This window comes from Molossus molossus, unplaced genomic scaffold (genome assembly GCF_014108415.1).
Source record: "Molossus molossus isolate mMolMol1 unplaced genomic scaffold, mMolMol1.p scaffold_m16_p_15, whole genome shotgun sequence".
Taxonomy (NCBI): domain Eukaryota; kingdom Metazoa; phylum Chordata; class Mammalia; order Chiroptera; family Molossidae; genus Molossus; species Molossus molossus.
The window spans coordinates 43,964,727-43,991,195 of record NW_023425350.1 but is presented as its reverse complement, the minus strand read 5'-3'; the positions used below and the strand labels follow the sequence as shown (position 1 = coordinate 43,991,195).

Genomic DNA, 26,469 nt, shown 5'->3' with positions numbered 1-26,469 from the left:
GGTGTTTTTTTTTTTTTTAATTTTTTTCTTTATTGATTTTAGAGAAAGGAAGGGAGAGGAAGAGAGAGATAGAAACATCGACGAGAGAGAACATCGATTGGCCGCCTCCTGCATGCCCCCCCACTGGGGATTTGGCCCATATCCTTGGCATGTGTCTTGGCCGGGAATCGAACTAGCGACCTCTTGGTGCATGGGTCGACGCTCAACCACTGAGCCCCACTGGCTGGGCTACCTTAGATCTTTTTGATTTCAGGGTCCATCTCCTTCACTATTTTTAACTTCAGTTTTTACATTTAGAACCTAATGTTTTCAGAGAGAAAAAGAATTACAGATTGTAAGTAACTTGTTATTTAATTTATTATCCAGGGAGAAGCCACAAATTAATGTGCCAAAAGCCAATTTGACAAAATGTTTTGTTTTGTTTGCACAGTAGCAAATACTGTTTTAAATAGGGAAAAATCTTTATTATTGACCTCTCTTGTGGAGTAGGGTAGGGAGGATGACCTGATATCCTTGAGTGTGTATTGCATTAACAATGGTTTGCTGCGGCTAAGTAGTTAGCTGCATTCTTTACAAAGGGTATGTTTTACCAAGGTCTCCATTAGGTTTACTCCATTATATTTTTTGCCTGTTTTTTGTAGTATAGTTATTCTGAAGTAGCTGGATTTTACCCATGTATTGGACTTTGTAAATATAGAAAATATGTGTTGCCATTTTCCCAAATTAAATCTTAAATGTGTTTATTTAGCGAGCCTTTCCAAAATTCTATGTGTATAATGACATATTGCTCCTGCCTTCCATTAGACTTTTGTTTTTTACTTATTCATTTTTTTCTCGTAGTGGAATAACACATAAGTAATACTTGTGGAATGGATTTATTTAATGTTTTGATATGGTGAAGGAAATAGCCAGACTAATTGGGAAGTATATGTATCTGATTATCTATTTAAATTTTATAATTTTGTTCTGTTTAATTGACTATGATTCACAAATATCAAACCATGTTTCTTGACAATTGCTAATAAATATAAGAATAATTTTGGAAATTTTTGTTTTTCTAAATGTAGAATCAACTTCACACCTTCAATGATGTGTGCAATAATGAATCGTTGGTATCAGACACAGAAACGTAAGTAGGAGCATTACTTATACATAAGTAATACCATTTTAATGTGTAGCTGTTTATATGGTAAATATACTTCTAACTTTATTAGATGTGAAATGTTTATTAGAAATTCTTTGATGTTTGGCTTCATTTGTGCAGTCTTAATAAGATTTCAGAACCAGCTCTGGCCAGTTAGAGAGCGTTGGCCCGCGGACCTGACAGACCCGGGTTTGGTTCCTGCTAAGGGCACCTACCTTGGTTGTAGTTTGTCCCCTGCCTGGTTGGGGTCATGTGGGTGGCCACGACTCGATGTGTCTCTCTCATGTCGATGTTTCTCTCTCTCTCTTCCACCTTCTCTCCCTACAGCTCTATCTCAAGATAAATGTGAAAATATTCTCGGGTGAGGATTAAAAAAAAAAAAGATTTCAGAACCATATATCGAAACATTTCTCCACATTTGTTTTAAAAGCATATACCAACACAGTGTTATTTGTACAAAATATGAAAGGATACTATTTATATAGGAGAATTTAGTAGTAAAGAATATGATACTGATAGTTTTCAGAAAGCACATTTGATACAGAAAAAGAAAAGACCTCATTCAATACATTTTATGTAAGAAAACCAAGTTAATGATGCTCATGTATGAAAATAAGTAGTTTTTATAGCTAAAGGCTTTTCAGGTTCTTAGAAATATTTATTTCATTAAATTGTCCTTTCATCATAGAAATCAGATTTTAAATCTTAGTTGGGTAATAATATCTTCTGCTTGAACAGAGTATAAATTATAAAGTTAAGGTTTTAGAAAACTCATAATTTTATGAATGTATCATATTTTTGCTTTAACTTTTGTGCATTAATTTTAGTTCTGCCCCATAGAGCAGAAGTTGAACCCAGTCCTTCATGAATTTGAAAACGAGAGAACTATGTCTCTTCTTTTTTTTAAATGTTTTTTAATTCATTTGAGAGAGAGTCAGGGAGAAATCTTTTATATGTATGTTTCCAGAATCCTGAATGGTTGTTACTGATAATGTTGTCCAATTTTATTCTTGGTTAGTTATAATTACAGTTGTCAGATATTACAAAACTCCCTGGGTCCCCTTTTAATGTCCTCCAAGAGACTGAAAGAATGAAGTTTATTTTTTAGAATTACTTTTAGTTGTTGAATTGATTTTTTGTATACTGTGCAGATGAGACAGTTGAATCGTGGATTATAGCTTCTGTAGGGCTACCCAGAATTAGGTAAAATACCATTAGTAGTAATGATGTTTTACCTTTTGAGACCCATATGCCTCATCCATTGCTTTTAAAAATATATACATTTTTATTCATTTTACAGTGAGAGAAAGGGAAAGGGAGGAAGGGATGGGGAGAGAGAAAAACATTGATGTGAGAGAGCAGTGTTGATTCGTTGCCTTCTGCACAGACCCTGACTGGGGATCAAACCCAAAACCTGGGTATGTGCCCTGACCAGGAATTGAACCTGCGACCTTTCAGTGCATGTGACGATGCTCAACCAACCGAGTTACACTGGCCAGGGTTAATTCATAGCTTTTTAAAATAAATCTTTAAGTTTTTTTTTTTAATTAAATGTAGTACTTCTATGGACATACAAGAAAAATTATTCAGTCTTTCCAGGTTTTTAATGTATAATTTAGTAAGATGAAAAAAATTGGGAATTTTTTACTTTGCACTCTATTTTGAAACCTATTTTGTTCTTCCTAAAATATACCTATCTCCACTTTTTCATTAAATGTTTTTTTTTTATAGCAGCCGTTTAAATATGTTTTTAAAGAAAAAGAGAATCTGAGTCAGTCTATATCTCTTAAAGAAATTGAATCAACAATTTACAATCTTCCAAAACAGAAAGCACCAGGCCCAGATATGTTTACTTGTGAATTCTACTTAAGGAAGAAATTATACCAATTCTCTAGTTTCTTTTAGAGGATAGAAGCAGAGGGAATACAGCTTTACTTATTCTTTGAGGTTAGCAATACTCTAATACTAAAACCAGACAAAGACATTACAAAAAAAGAAAAGTACATATCCATATTTCTCATGAACATGGATGCAAAAGTCTTCAGAAAATATTAGCAAGTCAGATCTAACAGTGTATAAAAAAGAGTTATGCCTGGCTGGTGTGACTCAATGGATTGAGCATCTTCCCATGAACCTGAGAGGTCCTGGTTAGAGTCCTGGTCAGAGCATTGCTCGGGTTGTGAACTCAATCCCCATAGGGGCCATGCAGGAGGAAGCCGATCAATGTATCTCTCTTCACATCGAAGTTTCTCTCTGTCTCCCTTCCTCTCTCCTAAAAACTAAATTAAAAAATTATTTTATTTTATTTTATTTTATTTATTTATTTTTATTTTTTTATCCTCACCCGAGGACATTTTTCGATATTTTGTTCAGATAGAGTGGGAGGGAGAGAGAGGAAGAGAGAGAGAGAAACATCGACGTGAAAGGGACACATCGAGTGGCCGCCACCCGCACGACCTGACCAGGGCCGGGGACAAACTACAGCCGAAGTACATGCCCTTAGCGGGAACCGAACCCGGGTCTCTGTAGACCGCAGGCCAACCCTCTAACCGCTGAGCCAAACCAGCCAGGGCTAAAAAATAATTTTAAAAGATAAGCTAAAAAAAGAATTATATGCCATGACCAGGTGAAATTTATTTCAGGTATGCAAGGCTGGTTCAATATTTCAGAATTAATTAAAGTAATTCATCATATCAATAAGCCAAAGAAGAAAAATCACATGATCATATGAAGAGATTCAGAAAAAGCATTTGACAGAATCATTGATAAACTTTTAGTAAATTGTAAATAAAGGGGGACTTCCTCTACTTGCTAAAGAAATCTATGAAAAACCTACAGCTAACATACATAATCGTGAGAAGCTCAGAGCTTTTAAGATCAGGGACAAGAAGAGGATGTCCCTCTCACCAGTGCTTTTCTTCATTTTTATGGAAGTCCTGCCCAGTGCAGTAAGGCAAGAAAAGTATACAGATGGGAAGGAAGAAATAAAACTCTTTGTGAGTCTTCCTATTCATGACTAAATATCTTTTCATTTATTTAGTTCTTTGCTATCTTTTCCCAGCATTTTGATATCTTTCAATTTTAAAGAAATCAGTTCTTTTCAACTTGATCTGTATAGATTCTTTGTAATTTTAGTTCCAGCAAGTTATTTTGAGGACATTTAAAAACTGATTTTAAAATTTACACCGAGAGGCGAAAGACCCAGAATAACCAACATAGTATTGAAAAGAAAAGTACAAAGTTGGAGGCTTTGTACTTCAAGACTTACTATAAAGCTACAGTAATCAAGACAGTGTGGTTTTGGTTTAAGAATAGACAGGTCAATAGAAAGAATAGAGAGATCAGAAATAGACCCATATAAATACAGTTCACTGATCTTTGACAAAGGACCAAAGTCAGTACAATGGAGCAAGGATAGTCTTTTCAACAAATGGTATTGAGATAATTAGACAAACACGTGTAAAAAAAAAAGATTCTAGACACAGATCTTACACCCTTCACAAAAATTACTGCAAATGGATTACACATCTGAACATAAAATGCAAAGCTATAAAAGTCCTAGAAGATTATATAAGAGAAACCTAGATGGCCTTGGGTATGGTGATGTGTTTTTTGTTTGTTTGTTTTTTATCCTCACCCGAGGACATTTTTGCATTTAACTTCAGATAGAGCTGAAGAGAGAGAGGGCCGAAGAGAGAGGGAGAGAGACACATTGACTGGTTGCCACCTGTACAGGCCTGGGGATGAACCGCAACTGAGGTACATGCCCTTATCAGGAACCGAACCCGGGACTCTCTGGACCGTGGGCCAACACTCTAACTGCTGAGCCAAACTGGCCAGGGCAGTGATGACCTTTTGGATAAAATACCATGATTCATGAAGAAAAGAATTGATAAGCTGGACTTCATTAAAATTAAAAACTTTTGTTTTGCTAAAAACAGTGTCAAGAGCATAAGAATACAAGCCATAGTAGGGGGAAAACATTTGCAAAAGACATCTGATAAAGGGCTATTACCCAAAATATACAAAGCACTCAAAAGTCAGCAATAAGAAAACAAACAACCAGATTAGAAAATATGCCAAAGACTGTAACAAACACCTCATCAGAGAAGATATACAGATGGCACATAAGCACATGAAAGGATGCTCCACATCCTCTTTCATCAGGGAAATGCAAATTAAAATGACAGTGAGAGTCCATTAGACAACTATTAGAATGGTTAAAATCCAGAATTCTTAAACCACCAAATGCAGACAAGGGTGTGGAGCAAAGAAGTCTCATTCAGTGTTGGTGGGAATGCAAGAAGGTGCAGCTACTTTGGAAGACAATTGGGCAGTTACATACAAAACTCAACATTACCCTGGCTGGTTTTGCTCAGTGGTTAGAGTGTCGGCCTAAAGACCAAAGGGTCACTGGTTCAGTTCTGCTCAAGGGCATGTACTTGGTTGCAGGTTCCATCGCCAATCCTGGTGGGGATAGTGTGGGAGGCATCCAGTCAATGTGTCTTTCTTACATAGATGTTTCCCCCTCCCAAACTCTCTAAAAATCAGTGGAAAAATATCCTCCGATGAGGATTAAAAAAAACAAAACTCAACATCCTTTTACCAAGTGATCCAGCAATCATGCTCTTTGGTATTTACTCAAAGGAGTGTGAAACTTATGTTCACACAAAAACAGGCACATACTTATTTATAGTAGCTTTATTCATAATTGCCCAAACCGCCCAGCTGTGAGAGGTCCCAGTTCATTTCTGTTGCGGGCTTGGTCCCCAGTAGGGGGTGTGCAGGAGGCAGCCAACGGATATTTCTCTCTTAACAATGTTTTTCACTGTCCCTTCCTCTCGCTCTAAAAAAATCAATAAAAACATATTAAAATTAAAAATAATTCCGAAACCTAGAAGAAACCAGGCCATGGATAAATCTTATGTTGAGTGAAAGAAGCCATACTGTATCACCTTTTTAATGTATAAAATTCTAGAAAATGAAAGCTAATACAAAGTAGGTCACTAGTTGGGGAGTGGGGTTGTGGGGGCTTGAAAGGGGATGGATTACAAAGGGGCATAGAGAAACTTTTGGGGTTGAGTATACATTTGTTATGTTGATGGTGATAGAGTCATAGATATATACTTAAGCTTTAACTCATCAAACTGCACACTTCAAATACAGGGTGGGGCAAAAATAGGTTTACAGTTGTTTGTATGGAAAATAATGTAGTAATTAATAAATAATACAAGCAAAAACTCTTGTTTCACATATTCACAACTGTAAACCTACTTTTGACCCACCCCAAATGTTCAGTTTATTAGATGTCATGTATATCTCAAAGCTATAAAATACAGCTGATAAACCCATACTACCTTATTGGTAGAACTAACATAATAGGTTAACTTGTATCCCAGTGAGTTATTACTCTAGCTTTTAGATAGTTCTTAAAAAATGAAGGGTAATCTAAAACTGTTCTGAAATTGAACGTTTATTATTTTGAAATGAAGAATGAGATGTTGGTAAATGTAACAAAATTATCCTGAACAATTGGTTGATATCTTTGGACCACATTAGTTGAATCTTCATTAGTATCAGGCAGGAGATTTGCAGTTTGGCTTGGGGATAACTTTTTTTCACACTTTTCATCAGGAAAGTAGATTACTATAAAGGTCATATTGGGAAGCCTTCCCTGAACAATTTAGTGCCTACTTTGGAAATTAAAAAGTGAGAAGGCGAAGCCCTTCAGTAGGAAAAGACATTGCTTATTAGGTGTTACACTTGGTGTTCTCACTTATGTTCTTTGTGTTACCCTGACTTTCCAGGAATCTTTTTTTAAACTTGTTTATAAAGTTAGCTAATATTACCATTTCTTATATTTTATTATTCTTTGTGTAGTGTAATGTAAACAGTTAATTGTATATAATCGCTTCTTTATAATTTGTATGTGAACAAATTTAGTTTTTTAACTGTGTCTGCCTTTTAGACATGGGAAAGAGTGATAACTAATTTTTTTTAATGTGTTAACTACTTTTATTATTTGATTTTAGGTCCATTGCAAAAGAACTTGCAGACTGGCTTATAAGCAACAATGTAGTTGAGCATATTTTTGGACCAAATTTACATATTGAGGTTTGTGGATGATTATATGACTTCTCTGCTCTATTAAGTTATAATAATATTTTAAAAAATTAACTATAGTAAGTTTTTCTTTTCCAGATTATCAAACAGTGCCAAGTGATTTTAAATTTTTTGGCAGCAGAAGGGCGACTGAGTACTCAGCATATTGATTGCATTTGGGCTGCAGCACAGGTAATATTAACAGCTCGCATTTATTGAGTGTTTTCTCATTATATGTTCTAAGTGCCTTACTCTCCTGTGAGGTAAGTTCTGTTATTCCATTTTATAGCTAAAGAAACAGAGACATGGAAAAAGTTGGGAATGGAACCTGTGATGTCTGATTTCTAGAGTCCATCTCTATCTGCTATATTACTGGTAAAATGAAAGGAAATAAAATGAAAGGAAATGAGTTAATTGGAGGTTCTTGACAAAATTATGTTGGTTTATTAAGAAACATTTCCTATTATTTTCATTTATATACTGAACCCTTCTATCCTGAACATTGTTTTGGTATGTTTCCTTACCACTGTTTTCTTTTTTAATTTAATTTTTGAATAGGCATATATCCACATAGTTCAAAATCCAAAAAATAAATATAAAATGATGTTACACATTTTCCTTCTTCTGCACGTCTCCCAGGCATGCAGTTCTTATCCTGTAAGGTGCCTCATGGATTTTCTATACAAACAGTTAATTATAAACATTTTTCTTCCCTTCCCTTTTCCACAAATGTTGCGTATTAAGCATACTTGGCTTTTTTTCCCCCTTAATTTATCCTGGAGATTATTCCTTATCAATATAGCAAACACTTTTTTAGTTTTAAAGATTCCGTACTGTTTCATAATATACATGCACTGTAATTTATTTAACCAATTCTTACTCATAAGCATTATTTTCCCCCAGTCTTTTCTGTTACACAAAATGATACAGTAAGTAGCTTCTCACATGGCCATTTTACCCATGTGCAATTATTATTTGGGATTAGTTCCTACTTATAAATAGAATTGTTAAAGCATATGTGGTTTACTTGTGGTAGATAATGATGTGATGGTGATACTTTCCCCTTATTCTTCTCAATACATTGTTTATCTGGGGATATATTAATTTCTTCCTCGTTTTTTAATGCCATTTAAAGAATTCTCATTTGAAAAAATTTTTTTGAATATATCAGCTCACTTCCTCTGGCTTCCAAGGTTTCTAATTAGAAATTGGCTGATAGCCCTGGCCAGTTTGGCTCAGCGGTTAGAGCATCGGCCTGCGGTCCAGCGAGACCTGGGTTCGGTTTCCGCTAAGGTCATTTACCTAGGTTGCAGTTTGGTCCAGTCCTGGTTGGGTCTTGTGGGAGGCAGCCACACAATGTGTCCCTTTCGTGTCGATGTTTCTCTCTCTCTCTTCCTCTTTCTCTCTCCCTCCTGCTCTAGCTGAACAAAAAAAGAAAAAATGTCTTCGGGTGAGGATAAAAAAAAAAGAATGAAAGAAATTGGCTGATAATCTGCCCTGGGTAGTGTTGCTAAGTGGTTGGACTGTCGGCCCACAAACTGAAAAGGTTGCAAGTTTGATTCCGGGTTAAGGTCACATACCTGGGTTGCAGGTTTGATCCACGGTGCCATTTAGGGTGTGTGCGTGAGGCAACCAATCGATGTGTCTCTCTCACATTGATGTTTCACTTTACTTCTCCCTGATTCCTTCCCTCCCTTCCACTCTCTCAAAATCAGTGGGAAAAAATATCCCTTGGGTGAGGATTAACAACAACAAAAAAATTGGCTAATAATTTTACTGGCTATATGCATGTGGTGAGTTGCTTATCTTTTACTACTTTCAGGATTATTTTATTGTCTTTGGCTTTTGACAGTTTGAGTATAATGTGTCTTGGTGTAGCTCTTTTAGAGTTTACCCTATTTGGAATTTCTTGAACTTCTTGGATTTGTAGATTCATGTCTTTCATTAAATTGGGAAGTTTCTTTCCTTTATATTTTCATAAACACTTTATACCCTTTTCTCTTTTTCTGGGATTCCCACAATAAGTATATGGTAGTATTTGTGGTGTCTGTCACATAGGTCCCTTAGGCTCTGTTCACTTTTCTTCATCCTCCTTTCTTTCGAATAAGTAATTTCAATTGTCTTATTTTTTTTTGCTTGTTCATACCTGCTTTTGAACCACTCTAGTGTATTTTCATTTGTTATTTTACTTTTCAGTTTTCTAATTATTTTGAAAACATTTCTTTCTTTAATAATATTCTAATTTTTCGCCCTGGCCAGTTTGGCTCAGCGGTTAGAGCGTCGGCCTGCGGTCCGGAGAGACCCGGGTTCGGTTCCTGCTAAGGGCACATACTTAGGTTGCAGTTTGTCCCCGGCCCTGGTTGGTCGTGCGGGTGGCAGCCACTCGATGTGTCCTTTCACGTTGATGTTTCTCTCTCTCTCTCCCTTCCTCTCTCTCCCTCCCACTCTATCTGTACAAAAAAATGGAAAAATATCCTCGGGTGAGGATTAAAAATAATAATAATAATAATAATATTCTCATTTTGTTCAAGCATTCTTTTTCTATCTTTTTCTTTATTTTTAGGTCTTTGAACAATTTTATTATATTTTATTTATTTATTTATTTATTTATTTATTTATTTATTTATTTCCTCACCTGAGGACATTTTTCCATTTTGTTCAGATAGAGTGGGAGGGAAAGAGAGGAAGAGAGAGAGAGAGAGAGAGAAACATCAACATGAAAGGACACATCGAGAGGCTGCCACCCATACGACCAACCAGGGCCAGGGACAAACTGCAACCGAGGTATGCACCCTTAGCGGGAACTTACCCCGGGTCTCTCTGGACCACAGGCCAATGCTCTAACCACTGAGCCAAACGGCCAGGGCTCTTTAAACAATTTTAAAGTGGGTGTTTTAAAATCTTTGTGTCTTGTAAGTCCAGTGGGTGGGCTCCCTGGGGTACATTCTGTTGATTTATTCATTTGAATGGGCCATATATTCATGTTTTTTTAAATATATCTTGTGGATGTTCTTTCTTTATTTTTTTTGGTTGTAAACTGGACATTTGACTTTTATAATGTGGTAACTCTGGAAATGAGATTGTCCTCCTTCAAAGTTTATTCTTGTTTTGATTGCTGTAGGGTATTTCTATGCTAGGGATCAGCCTATTGTGAAAGCTTTTGGTCTTCTCCAGTCTTTTCTGAGCCTGTGTCTTTCCTTTGGAATATGTAGTGCTTTTCTAAATTCCTCTAATATATGCACTTGTTATTGAATATCCAATAAAACCTTGTGTGGCTCCATTGAATCTCCTTGTAGTCATCCTAGCTGATTTGGGGTTGAAACAGTGGCAACCAGCCTCTGTGCCTGCACCTCACCATCCAGATGCAGCAATCTGCAGTCAGAACATAGACATTTGTTATTTGGAATACAATATCATTATTGCATATCCTGACCACATTAAGCTCTGTTCCATAATCATAGCTGCCTGCCTGTCACAGGGTCAGGGGGAATTAGCCAGTATTAAGTGCAACTTACCAGCCAAACTTTTCTTTGGAAGTTCAAGAGTTGATATATATTGACTCCAGAGTTTCAGAATAATTACATCAAACAGTTTGTCATTACAGTTGCTGTCTAGGGCGCAGCCGGTGTGGCTCAGGGATTGAACCTCAACCTATGCACCAAGAGGTTGCCAGTTCAATTCCCGGTCAGGGCACATGCCCAGGTTGTGGGTCAAATTTCCAGTGGGGGGCATGCAGGAGGCAGCCAGTCGATGTTCTCTCTCATCAATGTTTGTCTCTGTCCCTCTCCCTTCCTCTTTCTCTAAACTCAGTTTTTAAAAAACAAAAACAATTGCTCTCTAGGTACAGAGATGGATTTCTAGCACTTTTTGCTCTGCCATTTTCCTTGACAGTCTTTTCCCCTCTTCTTTTTGATAATCACTGAAGAGTCTGTGAACTGTCATCTTTACCAGGAACTCAAGCCATGAAATCTTAATATTTTTGTCTGTAGTTTTTAAATTTTCTTTCATAATGTGCACCTATAAAAGAGCTTCACCCTGGCCAATTTGGCTCAGCAGTTACAGAGTTGGCCTGCAGACCATAGAGTCCCGTGTTCACTTCCTGCTAAAGGCACATACCTCAGTTGCAGTTTGTCCCTCGCTCGGTTGGGTTGGGGTCATATGGGTTGCAACCAGTCGATGTGTCTCTCTCACATCCATGTTTCTCTCTCTTCCTTCCTCTCTCCCTCCCGCTCTATCTGAAAAAAAAAAAAGAAAAAGCTTCATAATGGTTTTTTGACTCAGTGACAGGATTACCTAATTATCTTTCAAGGGTTTTGTTACTTAAAGATAAGCAATAAAGTATTTCATTATAAAGTTAAGTCTATTATGGAAATCCCATTTTATTAAAGATTAAATTGGGAACAAGTCAGAAGCTTACCATGTACTATGTTTTTATCATATTTTAACTAGGAAAAGTATAATTTTATAGTTACTTGTTGGCAAAAAGCAAGTGTAAACTGGGTAGTCTAATTGTAATGGAATACTATATTAAAACTAACATTCTTAGATAAGAGCCATAAAAGTGGTATACTTAAAATTGATAATTTACTTATTAAAATCTAATGACATTTTTGTTCTTGAAGTGCTACAGTTTTTTGTTTTTTTTAATGGATAGTTATTGGTGTTGAATTAAATAGTAGGGCTAAAGTAAATTTAGTTTGTAAGAAGTTGCCCTGACATAGAGGAATTTCTTCAATGTTATTTTATTTGTTTTATTTCACCTACTTTCAAAATTAAGTTGTATTTATTTATCTTGAAAGGGGAAGCAGAAGAGAGTTTACATAATTTATACCTGAAAATATAAATTTTAAAGTTTTAGAATAAAAAAAAAGTCTACATTTTTTACAGACTTTCAATAACTAAAGATAAATGGGATATTTCAGCCTTTTACTTTTAGAGCTCTCAAATTGAGAATTACTGGCCTAGTCATATTTGTTGCTTTAACTTGATTAATAGATAGCAGATTTATGGCTATAAAAGACATTTATTTTACATGATATTGTAATATTAAGTAGTCAGATCTTTGTAAATATTGTACTTTTTCTCATATTTACATAATTCTGTACAGTATGCCAAAGGAGACTATAGGACTCCTGGCTAACTGTTATTTAGACCTTTATTATAAGGAAGTTTCTATTGTGTGCTCCAGTAAAATGAATGTGTTATATAAATACTTATAACCATTTAATACAAGAAATATAATACACTTAATATTTAATTTAATATTATAATGTAATCTTTCTCTCATTTGAATTTATTATTGTAATTGTTACTGTGTATATTATAATTTATTAAGTTTTTATGTACATAAATTTAATTGGAATCTTCTGTATACTTAGACTCCAGAAACTGTATTTATTATAGTTCGAAAATTAATCTTATAGTTTGTTCAGATAAAATAAAGCTCTGCTATGTAAAATTTTATTTCCACAATTTTATATATTGCCATTTATGATATTTGGTAATTAGCATTTTACCAACATACTATTAGTGTACCAGCCACCTTGGCTTTTAAAGAATATAACTTAAAAAAATACAAACTACATAACTTCTTTGGTACTGATTTTTTATTTATGTAGGGTCATTATTTTTGACTGTTGCCTATACCTTTATTTTTTAGTTGAAACATTGCAGTCGGTATATACATGACTTATTTCCTTCACTCATCAAAAATTTGGATCCAGTACCACTTAGACATCTTCTTAATCTGGTCTCAGCTCTTGAGCCAAGTGTTCATACTGAACAGGTAATTTATTAAAAACAATGACTGTTATTTTTTTAGTAATGTGAAAAATTATTTGTGATTCAGATAATTTAATTTTTAGTTTATCACTGTTAACATTTTAATTAGGCAAAAGGATATTTTGTTATGATGTTACCTACAACCTCTAATTTCTACCTTTCTTTTTTTTAAAGACATTGTACTTGGCATCGATGTTAATTAAAGCATTATGGAATAATGCACTAGCAGCTAAGGCTCAGTTATCTAAACAGAGCTCTTTTGCATCTTTATTAAATACTAATCTTCCCATTGGAAATAAGAAAGGTTAGTAAAGTATAATGTATTTTTTGAAGTAAGTTGTCCAAAGTTTATAGCTTAAATTTGAAGTAGTTTCTTGCTTAGTAGTTCAGTTCAACCTTAATTTCAAAATAAGTTTGAGATGGGCACTATAATGTTTGTGAAAGGATGAATAAATTGGGGTTAGTTCATCATTTTGGCTATCATTACAGGTGTTTTGTATGTGCACTTACATATATATGGTTTTCTAGGACTTAGTAAAACTTTATTAACTTTACCCCAATTTTTGTCTCCTGACATCATATACTACTCTTTTCTTAGACTTTTCTATGCAGGCACCCACAACTACAACTGCAGGTGGTGGGGACTTACATTATTGCAAATTTCCCTACCAGTATCATGTTGATTATATAATAAGAACAACTGATATTCTGTCCCAAAGAAGCCCAGTCATTTAGAATATTTCCCTCCTGTTTTTTCCTTTTCCTTCAGAGGAAGAAGAGCTGAGAAGAGCAGCTCCATCACCTTGTAAGTTGAGTCTTAGAAGTGCATGGCAAGATGACTTAATACTTTTATATTGATGGTCATGTAGTTAATTGATTTTATATGTTTGTATCAGAGTCATAAAGTTTATTTTGAGCAGAAGATGTAAACCCTTAACTAGTTACCCAGCTCATTTACCCTTTTGTTTAAACTTGACTTAATTGAAATTGTGTATATTCTCTGGGCAAATGTTAATATATTTGCAGATTATATTTTTGGCTACTTAGCATGAAGCTTTGGTAAATCAAAGGACTATGTCATTCTGATAGATCCATGTTAATATAAATTAGAAGTAAAACAAAAAATCTATTTAATATAGGGTCGCCTGCAGCTAGTCCTCAAAGCAGTGATAACAGTGATACCCATCAAAGTGGAGGCAGTGACATTGAAATGGATGAGCAGCTTATTAATAGAACCAAACATGTACAACAGCGACTTTCAGACACAGAGGTATGAAAAAAGTCCATAACCCTTGTTAACACCTCCCACCCGCCCACACACACAAAATGATTTTTGAGTTTCTGCCATGTTTATCCTTTGAACTGGAAATATAAACATGATTTATGTTCAGGCCTAATCTCTCTTTTAAGTAGTAGTGTTGATGTCCTTTTCTTTGAATTTTTTTGAAATTCCATTTTGTATTGTTCAAAGGAATGAGTCGAGACTGTGGCAGCCTTTAAAACGTACAGTGTTGTGTTACTGTCAGTTACTTTTTATTACTAGTGTAAATATTTATTTAAATCTGTTTGTTTCTAAATACAGGAATCCATGCAGGGAAGTTCTGACGAAACTGCCAATAGTGGTGAAGATGGAAGCAGTGGTCCTGGTAGCAGTAGTGGGCATAGTGATGGATCTAGCAATGAGGTGAATTCTAGCCATGCAAGCCAGTCAGCTGGGAGCCCTGGCAGTGAGGTACAGTCAGAAGACATTGCAGATATTGAAGCCCTTAAAGAAGAAGATGAAGATGATGATCATGGTCATAATCCTCCTAAAAGCAGTTGTGGTACAGATCTTCGGAACAGAAAGTTAGAAAGTCAAGCAGGCATTTGTTTAGGGGATTCCCAAGGTCCATCAGAAAGAAGTGGGACAAGCAATGGAACAGGAAAAGACCTAGTTTTTAACACTGAGTCACTGCCATCGGTAGATAATCGAATACGAATGCTAGATGCATGTTCACACTCTGAAGACCCAGAACATGATATTTCAGGGGAAATGAATGCTGCTCATATAGCACAAGCATCTCAGGAATCTTGTATTACACGCACTGGGGACTTTCTTGGGGAGACTATTGGGAATGAATTATTTAATTGTCGGCAGTTCATTGGTCCACAGCATCACCACCATCATCACCACCATCATCACCACCATGATGGGTAAGTCTACTCAAAAAAAAAAAAAAGAAAACAGCTTATATATCCTTTAGGGAAGTAATTATAGTTGTATTTATTTAATTACACTTATTTTATATCAGTTTTGTCCAATAGGTATATAATGTCAAAACTACAAATGCATGCCACAAATAATATAATTTTTAATTTTCTGTTGGGTACATTTTGAAAAACAAAATGAGCCTGGCCTGGTGGCGCTCAGTTGATTGACCATCATCCCGTATACCAAAAAGGTTGCAGGTTTGATTCCCAGCCAGGGCACATACCTAGGTTAGGTTACAGGTTTGATACCCGGTTGGGGCACACATGGGAGCCAACCTTTCAGTGTTTCTCTTGCACATCTATGTTTCTTTCTCCCCCATTCTCCTTTCCTCTCTCCTTCTCTTCCTCTCTTCCTTCCTCTCTCTAAAATCAGTAAAAAATATTCTTAGGTGAGGATTTTAAAAAATGGCAAAATGAAACAGGAGAGATTAATTTCAGTTATAAATTTTATTTAAAGAAATAATATCTAAAATATCTTCACATGTAACCAGTATAAAAATTACTGAGATTTTTCTTGTATTGTCCTCAATATTCTATGTATATTCTGTGTATATTTTATACTTGTACCACATCTCAGTTTAGACCAGCCACTTTAAAGTTTTTTTTCTTTTTAAATTACAGTTGACGTACAATATTATATTAGTTTCAGGTGTACAGCCCCATGATTTGACCTTTATGTAACTTATGAAGTGATCAACCTGATAAATCTAGTACCTATGTAGTTATTGACTATATTCCCTGTGCTATACTTTACATCCTGTAACTTTTCTGTAACTACCAATTTGTACTGCTAAATCCTTTCACCTTTTCAATCCCTTCACCTTTTCTTCACCCAGCCCCCCACAATCCCCTTCCCATCTGGCAGCTGTGTTTGTTTCTATGTATTAGGTAGAGCTGCTATGTCTCCTGGGCTTGGTAGAGTGGCCTTACGCAGTATATGTCCTTGTAGGGCCCAGTGGCACAGCCTCCCGGTCACCAGAGCTGGGCACTCAGGTGCACACCATTGTGGGCTGTGTTTCTTGTCCTGTTGTTGTTGAGTCTTGACTGCTATTGTCATGTCACTGGGAGAGATTGACCTCCAGGCCAGTTGGCTACAAGGACTGGCTGTGACTTCAGGGAAGGAGCTGCTGTGCAGGGGCCAACCCCACGGAGAAGAAGTTGCTTCAATGGAGCTCTGGTGCTAGCTGAGTCTGCCCCTTGAGTGTGTTTGTGGGGCAGAAGCTGTCCTATGAGTAAACTGGCTCTGGGGCCTCTCAAGCGGTACAGGGTCAGCCACCACTTGTGCCCTGCTCACGGCCATCATCATGAACTACAGAGTGATCTGCAGATGGCTGCTATTTGTCCTGGGATTGGAGGTGCCTAGGAGAGGCCAAGCTCTAGACCGAGGCTGGCTGCTTCTAGTGCCAGACCTGGGGCCACTTAGCAAGAGGCATGGGGTACACAAATTCCAGATACTACTTGTTTGAGAGATTTTATGAAAGTTTGAAGCATGAGCTAAGAGAGGTCGTTTGTATGGTAAAACCACCGGAAAACAGCTTGGGTGAGTCCGAAAGTTGAGGGTGTCAGAGGTCTCAGGGAATCACCAAGGTGTGATGAATAGTGTTAGCCCAGTTGATGGAGACTCAGATACAGTGCCCAGTTGCCGGCTCTGTGGGGGTAGGGCTCAGCAAAGGAATAACATCCTCTTCCAGCACTTCAGTATTGGAGAAAGCTGCCCCTCCAGTCCTTGTACTGAAGCCAGACAATTTAGTTCCTTCCAATATGTCCCTGGTACCTTTCTAGCTGTTGCCCTAGCACTAGAGCTCAGAGCTAGTGAGTACAAGTGAGTAGTGCACAGGCCTTTTAAGAAAAACGCCTGGGACTTTAGGAGTTTTTCGTGTCACTCAGCCATAATCCCCTTTTTTTTCTTTTAATATTTATGTGAGACAGAAACATCGATTGTTTGCCTTCCGTACATGCCCCAACTGGGGACCGAACCCTGACCAAGAATTGAACTGACAATCTTTCAGTGCACAGGATAGATGCTCAACCAACCGAACCGCTTCAGTTGGGCTCCCTGCTGGTTTTCACAGCCAGAAGTTATGGGGACTTCTCTTCCTATCACTGAAATTCTGGTCTGGGGGTTCTTTTTGGGGCTGGGATCCCTCATTCCTCATTGGGGACCTCTAGCCAAGATATTCCTTCTGGTTTTATTTTCTTTAATCGTCACCTGAGGATGTTTTTCCACTGATTTTCAGATAGAGTGGGAGAGAAAGAGAGAAACATTGACATGAGAGAGACATATTGATTGGTTGCCTCCCAAATGACCCCAACCAGGTCCAGGAACCCGACTGCAAGCGAGGTATGTGCCCTTGATCAGAATTGAACCCGTGACTCTCTGGTCTGTGGACTGACACTCTAAGCACTGAGCAAAACCAGTCAGGGTCTTGTCTTTTTAAAAAAAAATTTTTTTCTTTATTAATTTTAGAGAGAGGGGAAGGGAGAGAGTGAAAGAGATGGGAACATCAATGAGAAAGAACGTCGATTGACCGCCTCCTGCATGCCCCCCGCCCCCCCACTGGGGGTCGGGCCCACAGCCTGGGCATGTGTCCTAACTGGGAATTGAACTGGTGACCTCCTGGTGCATGGGTAGGCACTCAACCACTGAGTCACACTAGCCAGGCTTGTCTTTTTTTTAAATCCTCACCTGAGGATATTTTTCCATTCATCTTCAGCTAGAGTGGGAGGGAGAGAGAAAGAAACATACATAGGAGAGAAACATATTAATTGGTTGCCTCCTGTACGACCCCAAACTAGGGCTGGGACCGAACCGCAACCCAGATACATGCTCTTGACTGAATTCAAACCAGCAACTCTTTAGTCCTTGGGCCAACGCTCTTAACTGCTCAGCTAAACCAGCCAAGGGTGATCCCTCCTGATTTTTAACTACCACATGTAGGTGTGAGACCAGCGTCTTCCACATCTCTGCCCCTTTAATTATTCTGGACATGGCTTTTTTACATCCTTTGTTATAAGACTTCTGTTCAGCTAGATTTCATGTATTCTGAATGATGTTTGTTCTGTAATTTAGTTGTAAGTTTGATGTGGTTGTGGGAGGCCAGGTACCACATTTACCTACTCTCCATCTTCACTGGAACCTCTAGACTATCCACTTTTTACATGTGCAGTAGCCACATGTAGTTAGTGGCTATCACTGGACAACAGAGATCTGTATCTTCAGCTCCTTGTAATAATTGTTTAAAAACAGATACAAAACTGCTTGTGGAAATTTCCATGAGAGTGTGATAGTAAAAAGGGAAATTTTACACACATCCTAATTTTAGGACATTAATAAGGATAAAACTTTTGCAATAAAGCTTTTTGATTATCTGTGAAATATATGCATGGTATTTAACTGTAAGTGGTCCTGTCACTAGCGTTTTGATATTGGGCAATGTACTTAATTGTTCTTTTCTTCATTTTCTTGTCTATAAAATGGAGCAATACTACTTATGTCATTGGTTTATAGTAAGCATTTCATAGATTAATGTGATTGGCATATAATAAGAACTTAGTCTATGCTAGCTGCTATTTACTATTACTGTCATTACTAGTAGTAATGGTTGAGTGATGAAATATGAACATGTGTTTTATCAGGATGAAATTTCTTAGACTTGACGACTTGCCAGGCCTTTCAGAATTTAATATGGTTGTTGGGGAGAACTATGTACTCATATATATTGCTACTTTATTTCCTTTGCTTTTTTGTTCTTATCACTAACCCAAATGAGTATAAGGTTATGTTTCTCCGCCTTGGCAGTATTGACATTTTAGACCAGATAATTCTTTGTTTTATATGCAGCAGTGTGAATGCTGCCCTCTGCATTGTAGGATGTTTAGCAGCATCCCTAGCCAGCATTATCTGTCTAGTTTTGATAACCAGAAATGGCTCTAGACATTGCCAGATGGCCCTCCCAGGGGCCAAAATAACCTGATTGAGAACCACTGGTTAGGGTCTGACATTATAGATACGTATTCAAAATTTTCCCTTTGAGAACTCATATCGAAGACAAAGGAATTAGTTTATAAAACTGAGGTGAAATATATTTTGCTATATTACAAATCTCTTAGTTTTCTAATCCAAACCAACCCTCCATCCCACAAGACCTAATGGTTTTATTTTTGTTTGCACTTTTCACGTTTAGATTGCAGCCTTAAATTGAAATATTTTCCTTGTAGTTATCTCATTTGATTCTGTAGTTGTGTGAGTAAATGTAAACAAATTTTAAGGTTCACATTGTGATTTGAGTTTATAAAATAATTATGAAAAATAAGTTTACCGACCTCTGAATTACTCTCTTTGAAGTATGTTGATGGGCCACATAACATGTGGGTATATTGTGAAATTAATATATAGTTCTGACATTGTGGGCTTCTTAGTTTTGTAAAGCTCTTAACATACTATATTATTAAAAACAAATACAGCCCTGGTCGGTTTGGCTCAGCGGCTGGAGCGTCTGCCTGCGGACTAGAGAATCCCAGGTTCGGTTCCCCCTTGGGGCACGTATCCCCCCCCCCCCCCAAAAAAAAAAAATATATATATATATATTGCTTTGTTCTTGATTCACAAACTGTTGAAATACCTAATCAGTAACTTTGTGCTCTTCTCTGTGTCACAGGCATATGGTTGATGATATGCTAAGTGCAGATGATGTCAGTTGCAGTAGCTCCCAGGTCAGTGCAAAATCAGAAAAAAATATGGCTGATTTTGATGGTGAAGAATCTGGGTGTGAAGAGGAGCTAGTTCAGATTAATTCACATGCAGAGCTAACATCTCATCTCCAACAACATCTTCCCAATTTAGCATCTATTTACCATGAACATCTTAGTCAAGGTAAGGTTCTGTAGTAAGTAAAATAATATTACTTTAAAATAGGAATAATTTATATTACATTGTTAAAATGAATCAACAGTTAATATTATGATACTTAAATATTTTTGCCAAATAAATTTTATATGGTAGTTTTCTTTTCACGTGAATGAAGTTGTTACAAATACTCCATCATGAATATAAAGGCTGCAGTTCCATTAAGAGATGTTTAGATAGAAGAAATATAAATGTATGAAAATTACAGCTTTGTATTTTAGAAAATACATTATTAGGTTTTATATTCAGTAGTCATATAACCAAAAAGTAGGAGATTACACATGATCACATATTATATGATTTTATTTATATAAAATGTCTAGCCTGGGGCTAGGGAGGGTTGTGGGGAGAATAAGAGGAGGGGTGACTGCTAAAGGGCAAGGTGTTTGTTTTAGCTGGGATGGTAAAATCTTTAGAAATGATGATTCTAAGGATCTAATCACTCTAAATGAATCTAAAAAAGTAATTGGACAGACCAGATTTGGAAGAATGGAATTTAGAGGGGGTTAAAGAATGGTAGAAGAAAAAGGATGAAAGAGAAAAATTAAGAGAGGGGAAAACAGTTTTAGAATTGTCAGTTTTCAGGTCTGTGTCCAGCCTCATTTGATTAGGTACCATCAGCACTTGCTAGCCTAGGAAATTGGTTTTGGAATGACAGTGCATTGCAAACTAAGTAAATCTGGTCAGTTAGATTTGTTCTAAAAGGTCACGATTAAACTTGGAGATAGAATTTGTGGACCTTCGCAACAGCTTACAGATTTGAAATGTTATTTGTATGTCATCTAGATAAGGTTACCTTTTTTAATTGTGTTATTGTGGTTTTTGAGAAATGACAAGGTTAATATTGAAGTTATTTGATTTTGATACTGTATTATTAAATTTTGATCATTCTTTTCATATCCCATTTTCCTTTTATTCAGTATTGTATGTATTTGTTACTAAAGAAGTTAGAAGTTGAGCAAAATTATTAAATGTATTAATGCTGTCCAAGGCTACCTTGCAGTATAATGTATTTAATACTCTAAAGAACTTTTCCAACACATTAACACAATTTAATTTGGAAATGAACAAAATATTTGTATAGTTAATACATAAAAGAAGATGTAGAAATGGTCAATAAATACATGAAAAGATTCTCAATATTCTAGTCATCTAGAAAATGCAAATTAAAACCAAATGCTACTTCACACCTGCTGGAATGGGTAATATTAAAGCTAATTATAACAAATGATGCTAAGAATGTAGAGCAACTAGAACTTTCATAAATTGCTGTTGAGGAATGTGAAATAGTATAGCTAGTTTGGGAACTGTTTTATCAATTTCTTATAAAGTTAAGCATGTACCTGCCCTATGACCTAGCAATTCCTGTTCTTTGTATTTATCTAAGAGAAATGAAAACATAGTCACAAAAATATTTGTACATGAATGTTCATACCTGCTTCATTCATAAGAGCCTCAACTGGAATTAACTGGTAGATAAACAAATTGTGGTATATTCACATAGTGGAATACTACTCATCAATAAAAAGGAAACAACTACTGATACAGTGCAACACAGTGGATGAATGTCAAAAAACATTCTAAGCATATGAAGTTAGAAAGAAGAGTACATGCTATATATAATTTACATTCATTTCTACAATATTCAAAAGTAATTTATTATGGTAATTTAAAAGGCTGGAGAGGTGGAAGGACTGAGATAAAACAGAACTTACGGACACAGACACAGCGTGGTGATTGTGAGGAGGAGAGGGAGTAGGTGGAGGTGGAAGAGGTTACGGGGGAATAAATGGTGATGGAAATAAATAAGTAAACAAACAAAGACCTATTTTGTAAAAAATCTAAAAAACCATTAATTAGTGGATGACTGTTAAATACATATGTATGCATTTACTGCTCAAGACACTTAGAAATGGATTATATAACTAGGAAGCAAATTTATTTATTTTTTAAATGGAGAGAATAGAGTCCAGAATAGACCCTTAAAAAATATAGAGTGACTAAAGAGTGTTGGGGAGAATGTGAAGGAGCAGGAACATGTACTCTAATACACTGCTAGTGGGAATGTAAAATGGCACAACCATGTCGGAAAAGAGTTTGGCAGGTTGCTTCTGTTAAACGTATGTTTACCTTTTGACCCATTAACTCCACTCTTAAGCATTTACTCAAGAGAAAGGAAAACATGTATCCATAAAAACACTTAAACAGATGTTTATGGCAGCATTACTCATATTAGTCCCATTAGCCCCAAACTGGAAACTATCCAAATGTTCATTAACTGGTGAATGTGTAAACAAAGTACACTATTTCCACATATGAAATATTATTCTGTAATTAAAAGAAACACACTACTGATACGTGCTTCAACGTGGATGAACCTCAATAAACTTTTTGCCAAGTGAACAAAGTTAGACATAAGATTGTGCATACTGTATGATTCTGTTTACATGAAATTTCTAGAAAAGGCTAATTTATGGGGATGGATAAACAGAATAGGGCTGTGGAATGAGATCAAGGATTAACTGTAATTAGGTATGAGGGACTGTTTAGGGTGGTGAAAATGTTCTAAAACTGTTGTGGAGATGGTTGTACAATTCTTATTTTAATGAAATCAATCTACGTGTACAGTCTGACAGGGAAATTTCATGGTAAAGCTGTTAAAAAGACAAAAGCAAAGAAGTTTTTTACTTAATATAACAGAACTGGTAAGGATTTATTTAACAGGGTACTCAGAAAGTCTAAATTATTATAATAGAATCTTTGAATTTGAAGTTTTGGGTAAATCACCCCCAATTTAATTTAAAATACATTAAAACACAAGAATGTAAGACAACTATATAGAAGGTCAATTAGAGGAATGTCCCTTGGCTATAGAATTACTTCCCATAAGTTGTTTTTATGCTTAATTTGAGTTTCAAATATTTATGTACAGTTATCTTGGCCTGAAAGACATTAAATAATGATACTTCATTAGAAGTAATGAGACTGAAAAGAAAACGTTCACTTTAGTCTTATCAAACTTTAAACAATATTATTCTTTGCCATTCATAAAGCAACTATTGTGCTAATTTTGTGTTTTTAAAATTTTGTTATGTAAAAAGATATTTGTTGTTACAGTTTTGATTTGTTAACTTTATGAATGCTGTAATTCACTTCACAATTTTAGTCAGCAGTGTTCCTCTATAGTATGTTATATTTTGCCCCCTCAGGACCTGCAGTTCATAAACATCAATTCAACAGTAATGCTGTGACAGACATTAATTTGGATAACGTTTGCAAGAAAGGAAACACTTTGTTGTGGGATATAGTCCAAGATGATGATGCAGTAAGTTATTTAATAGAACCAAAAGACCGCAAACTTATAGCAAAATGAAATCAGGACAAATAGTAACTTTATGTATTTTTTGTAGGTTAATCTTTCTGAAGGATTAATAAATGAAGCAGAGAAACTTCTCTGTTCCTTAGTATGTTGGTTTACGGATAGACAGATTCGAATGAGATTCATTGAAGGTTGCCTTGAAAATTTAGGAAACAACAGGTAAATATATAAGATTTTTTATGTAGTAGTCAAAGTTCATTTTGTGTGTTATTGACTAGGTGTGGTGAAATCATAGCATTTAATGTGCTATTATTGACCTATTTTTTTAGTAGTTGTGGTTTTTGTTTTAGGTTTAAAGACTTCCTTTATGGGGTTCATGTTTTATTACTCCTTCTTACTCTATAGTGATGATTACTCTGTGTTCACATTACAGTTAAATATTCTTGAACTGTGTCATATTACATATAAAGGAAGCTAAATAAGGTGACGTAAACTTAAGCTGAAATGAAAACATTTTGATAATGGCATTGTTCTTTCATTTGGGTGGATCATTTGTGTCTTGACTTTTGTAATATATAAAGAATTAGGTTAGTGTTTTTCTTTAGTTTGAATTCTGCCATGTATTTATAGTCTTCATATCAGAGCTCAAATGATTACCACACATTTCTTGATTTTTTTTTTTTTATTTTTTATTTTTTTATTTTATTATTTTTTTTTGTTCAGGTAGAGTGGGAGGGAGAGAGAGGAAGAGAGAGAGAGAGAAACATCGACGTGAAAGGGACACATCGAGTGGCTGCCACCCGCACGACCAACCAGGGCCGGGGACAAACTGCAACCGAGGTACATGCCCTTAGCGGGAACCGAACCTGGGTCTCTCAGGACCGCAGGTCGACGCTCTAACCGCTGAGCCAAACCGGCCAGGGCTGATTTTTTTTTTTTTTATCCTCACCCGAGGATATTTTTCCATTTTTTGTACAGATAGAGTGGGAGGGAGAGAGAGGAAGGGAGAGAAAGAGAGAAACATCGACGTGAAGGGATACACATCGAGTGGCTGCCACCCGCACGACCAACCAGGGCCGGGGACAAACTGCAACCGAAGTACGTGCCCTTAGCGGGAACCGAACCCGGGTCTCTCCGGACCGCAGGCCGACGCTCTAACCGCTGAGCCAAACTGGCCAGGGCAAGATTTTTTTTTTAACTTCTGTTCTGTAGTATAATTTCAGATTTTCCTTGTCTTAAACTGCTTTGATAATGTTTTATTTTCTGGCACAGTAAATTCAATTATTAATTGAACATGTTATTTATATTAAGATAATGTTTTTAGCTTATCTCTCCCCAAGACTGATGTAAATGTCTAATTTTAATGAATATTTAAATGCTTCAAAAATTTTGTTTTGCCTAATTGAATTAGACATGTATGTGCAATATTTTTTACTTTTGGTCTTTAAAGGGCTGTAATTTGAACAATCACAATAGAAAATAGCTTGTTCATGCAGGTATGAGAAATCAGTAGACCTCTTTAGTGGATCCATTGCTTCATTTGGCATATATTCTTTAAAAGGAATGCTGTTAATGGCTGGATGATATTTCATCATTTACATAGGTATTATAGCAGTTAATTTTAAAATGGTAATTGTATTTTAAAAGTCTTTTGAAATTGCCCTGGCCGGTTTGGCTCAGCGGTTAGAGCGTCGGCCTGCGGTCCGGAGAGACCCGGGTTCGGTTCCGCTAAGGGCACGTACTTCGGTTGCAGTTTGTCCCCGGCCCTGGTTGGTCGTGCGGGTGGCAGCCACTCGATGTGTCCCTTCACGTCGATGTTTCTCTCTCTCTCTCCCTTCCTCTCTCTCCCTCCCACTCTATCTGTACAAAAAATGGAGAAATAGCCTCGGGTGAGGATAAAAAAAAATAAAAGTCTTTTGAAATTGCCAGTTTTTAAAAGTATTTTTATACATTTTATATTCCTCATAAATTTTATATTTCTCATATGTGTATTTGCCTACTCTGTGACTGAGCAATTCCACTGCTAAGTATGTGCCCTAAGAAATTCATCCAGATGGTTACCAAAAGACACATTCCAGAATGTTCATAGCAGCACTATGCAAAATAACTAAATATTCTTTGTGTAATTCTCCAAATGCCAAAAAAGAATAGGAAGGAAAATCAAATTTTGTACTGTTGAGTGACATAATAGATAGCAATAACAATGAATGAAGTACAACTGCACCGAATAGTGTGGATGAATTTCACAAACAATGTTGAGTGAAAGAAGCCAGATCTATCTCTTTATTTTATTTTATTATTTTTAATCCTCACCCGAGGACATTTTTCCATTTTTTGTTCAGACAGAGTGGGAGGGAGAGAGAGGAAGAGAGAGAGAGAAACATCGACGTGAAAGGGACACATGGAGTGGCTGCCACCCGCACGACCATCCAGGGCCGGGGACAAACTGCAACCTAGGTACGCGCCCTTAGCGGGAACTGAACCCGGGTATCTGGACCGCAGGCTGATGCTCTAACCGCTGAGCCAAACCGGCCAGGGCCAGATCTGTCTCTTTATTTTAATTTTATAATGTTTAAAAACAGGAAAACTATTATATTTAGTAGTCAGGATAATGGTTACTCTTGGTTGTCAGTGACTGGAAAGGGGCACAATGAAAATTTCTGGTATGTTGATAATGATTTATTTCTTGATGTTAGTGCTGGTGCCACAGATAATGTTCACCTCCTAATATTTTAAACTGTCACTTAGATTTATATGTTTTTGCATGTATGTTATGCTTAACTGAAAAGAAAAACTGTGAAAGATGAAACATCATGCAGCCTTTCAGAGTCTTGTTTTCAAAGATTATATAATAACATGGGCATATACTCACAGGCCAATCTGTTAAAGAGATTCCAAGCAATATGTGAGACTATAAAATGATTATTTTCTGGTAGGATTAAATTATTTTTTCTTCTTTAGGCTTTC

General features: G+C 36.2%; 1 protein-coding gene across 9 annotated transcripts in view; it reads left to right on the top strand.

Moving 5' to 3' along the window:
- The window catches only part of USP34 (ubiquitin specific peptidase 34), a 255,792-nt gene that overhangs the window by 80,569 nt on the left and 148,754 nt on the right, over positions 1 to 26,469 (top strand). For 8 of the 9 annotated variants that reach the window (XM_036262508.1, XM_036262511.1, XM_036262510.1 and 5 more), the window contains 11 exons: positions 1,068 to 1,129; positions 7,177 to 7,258; positions 7,346 to 7,438; positions 12,906 to 13,031; positions 13,202 to 13,331; positions 13,797 to 13,832; positions 14,167 to 14,297; positions 14,610 to 15,220; positions 19,936 to 20,150; positions 23,393 to 23,508; positions 23,594 to 23,721. In XM_036262508.1, coding sequence (XP_036118401.1) covers positions 1,068 to 1,129; positions 7,177 to 7,258; positions 7,346 to 7,438; positions 12,906 to 13,031; positions 13,202 to 13,331; positions 13,797 to 13,832; positions 14,167 to 14,297; positions 14,610 to 15,220; positions 19,936 to 20,150; positions 23,393 to 23,508; positions 23,594 to 23,721 — 1,730 coding nt within the window. The remainder of the gene's footprint in view (positions 1 to 1,067; positions 1,130 to 7,176; positions 7,259 to 7,345; positions 7,439 to 12,905; positions 13,032 to 13,201; positions 13,332 to 13,796; positions 13,833 to 14,166; positions 14,298 to 14,609; positions 15,221 to 19,935; positions 20,151 to 23,392; positions 23,509 to 23,593; positions 23,722 to 26,469) is intronic. The other variant, XM_036262509.1, reaches the window with a different exon arrangement.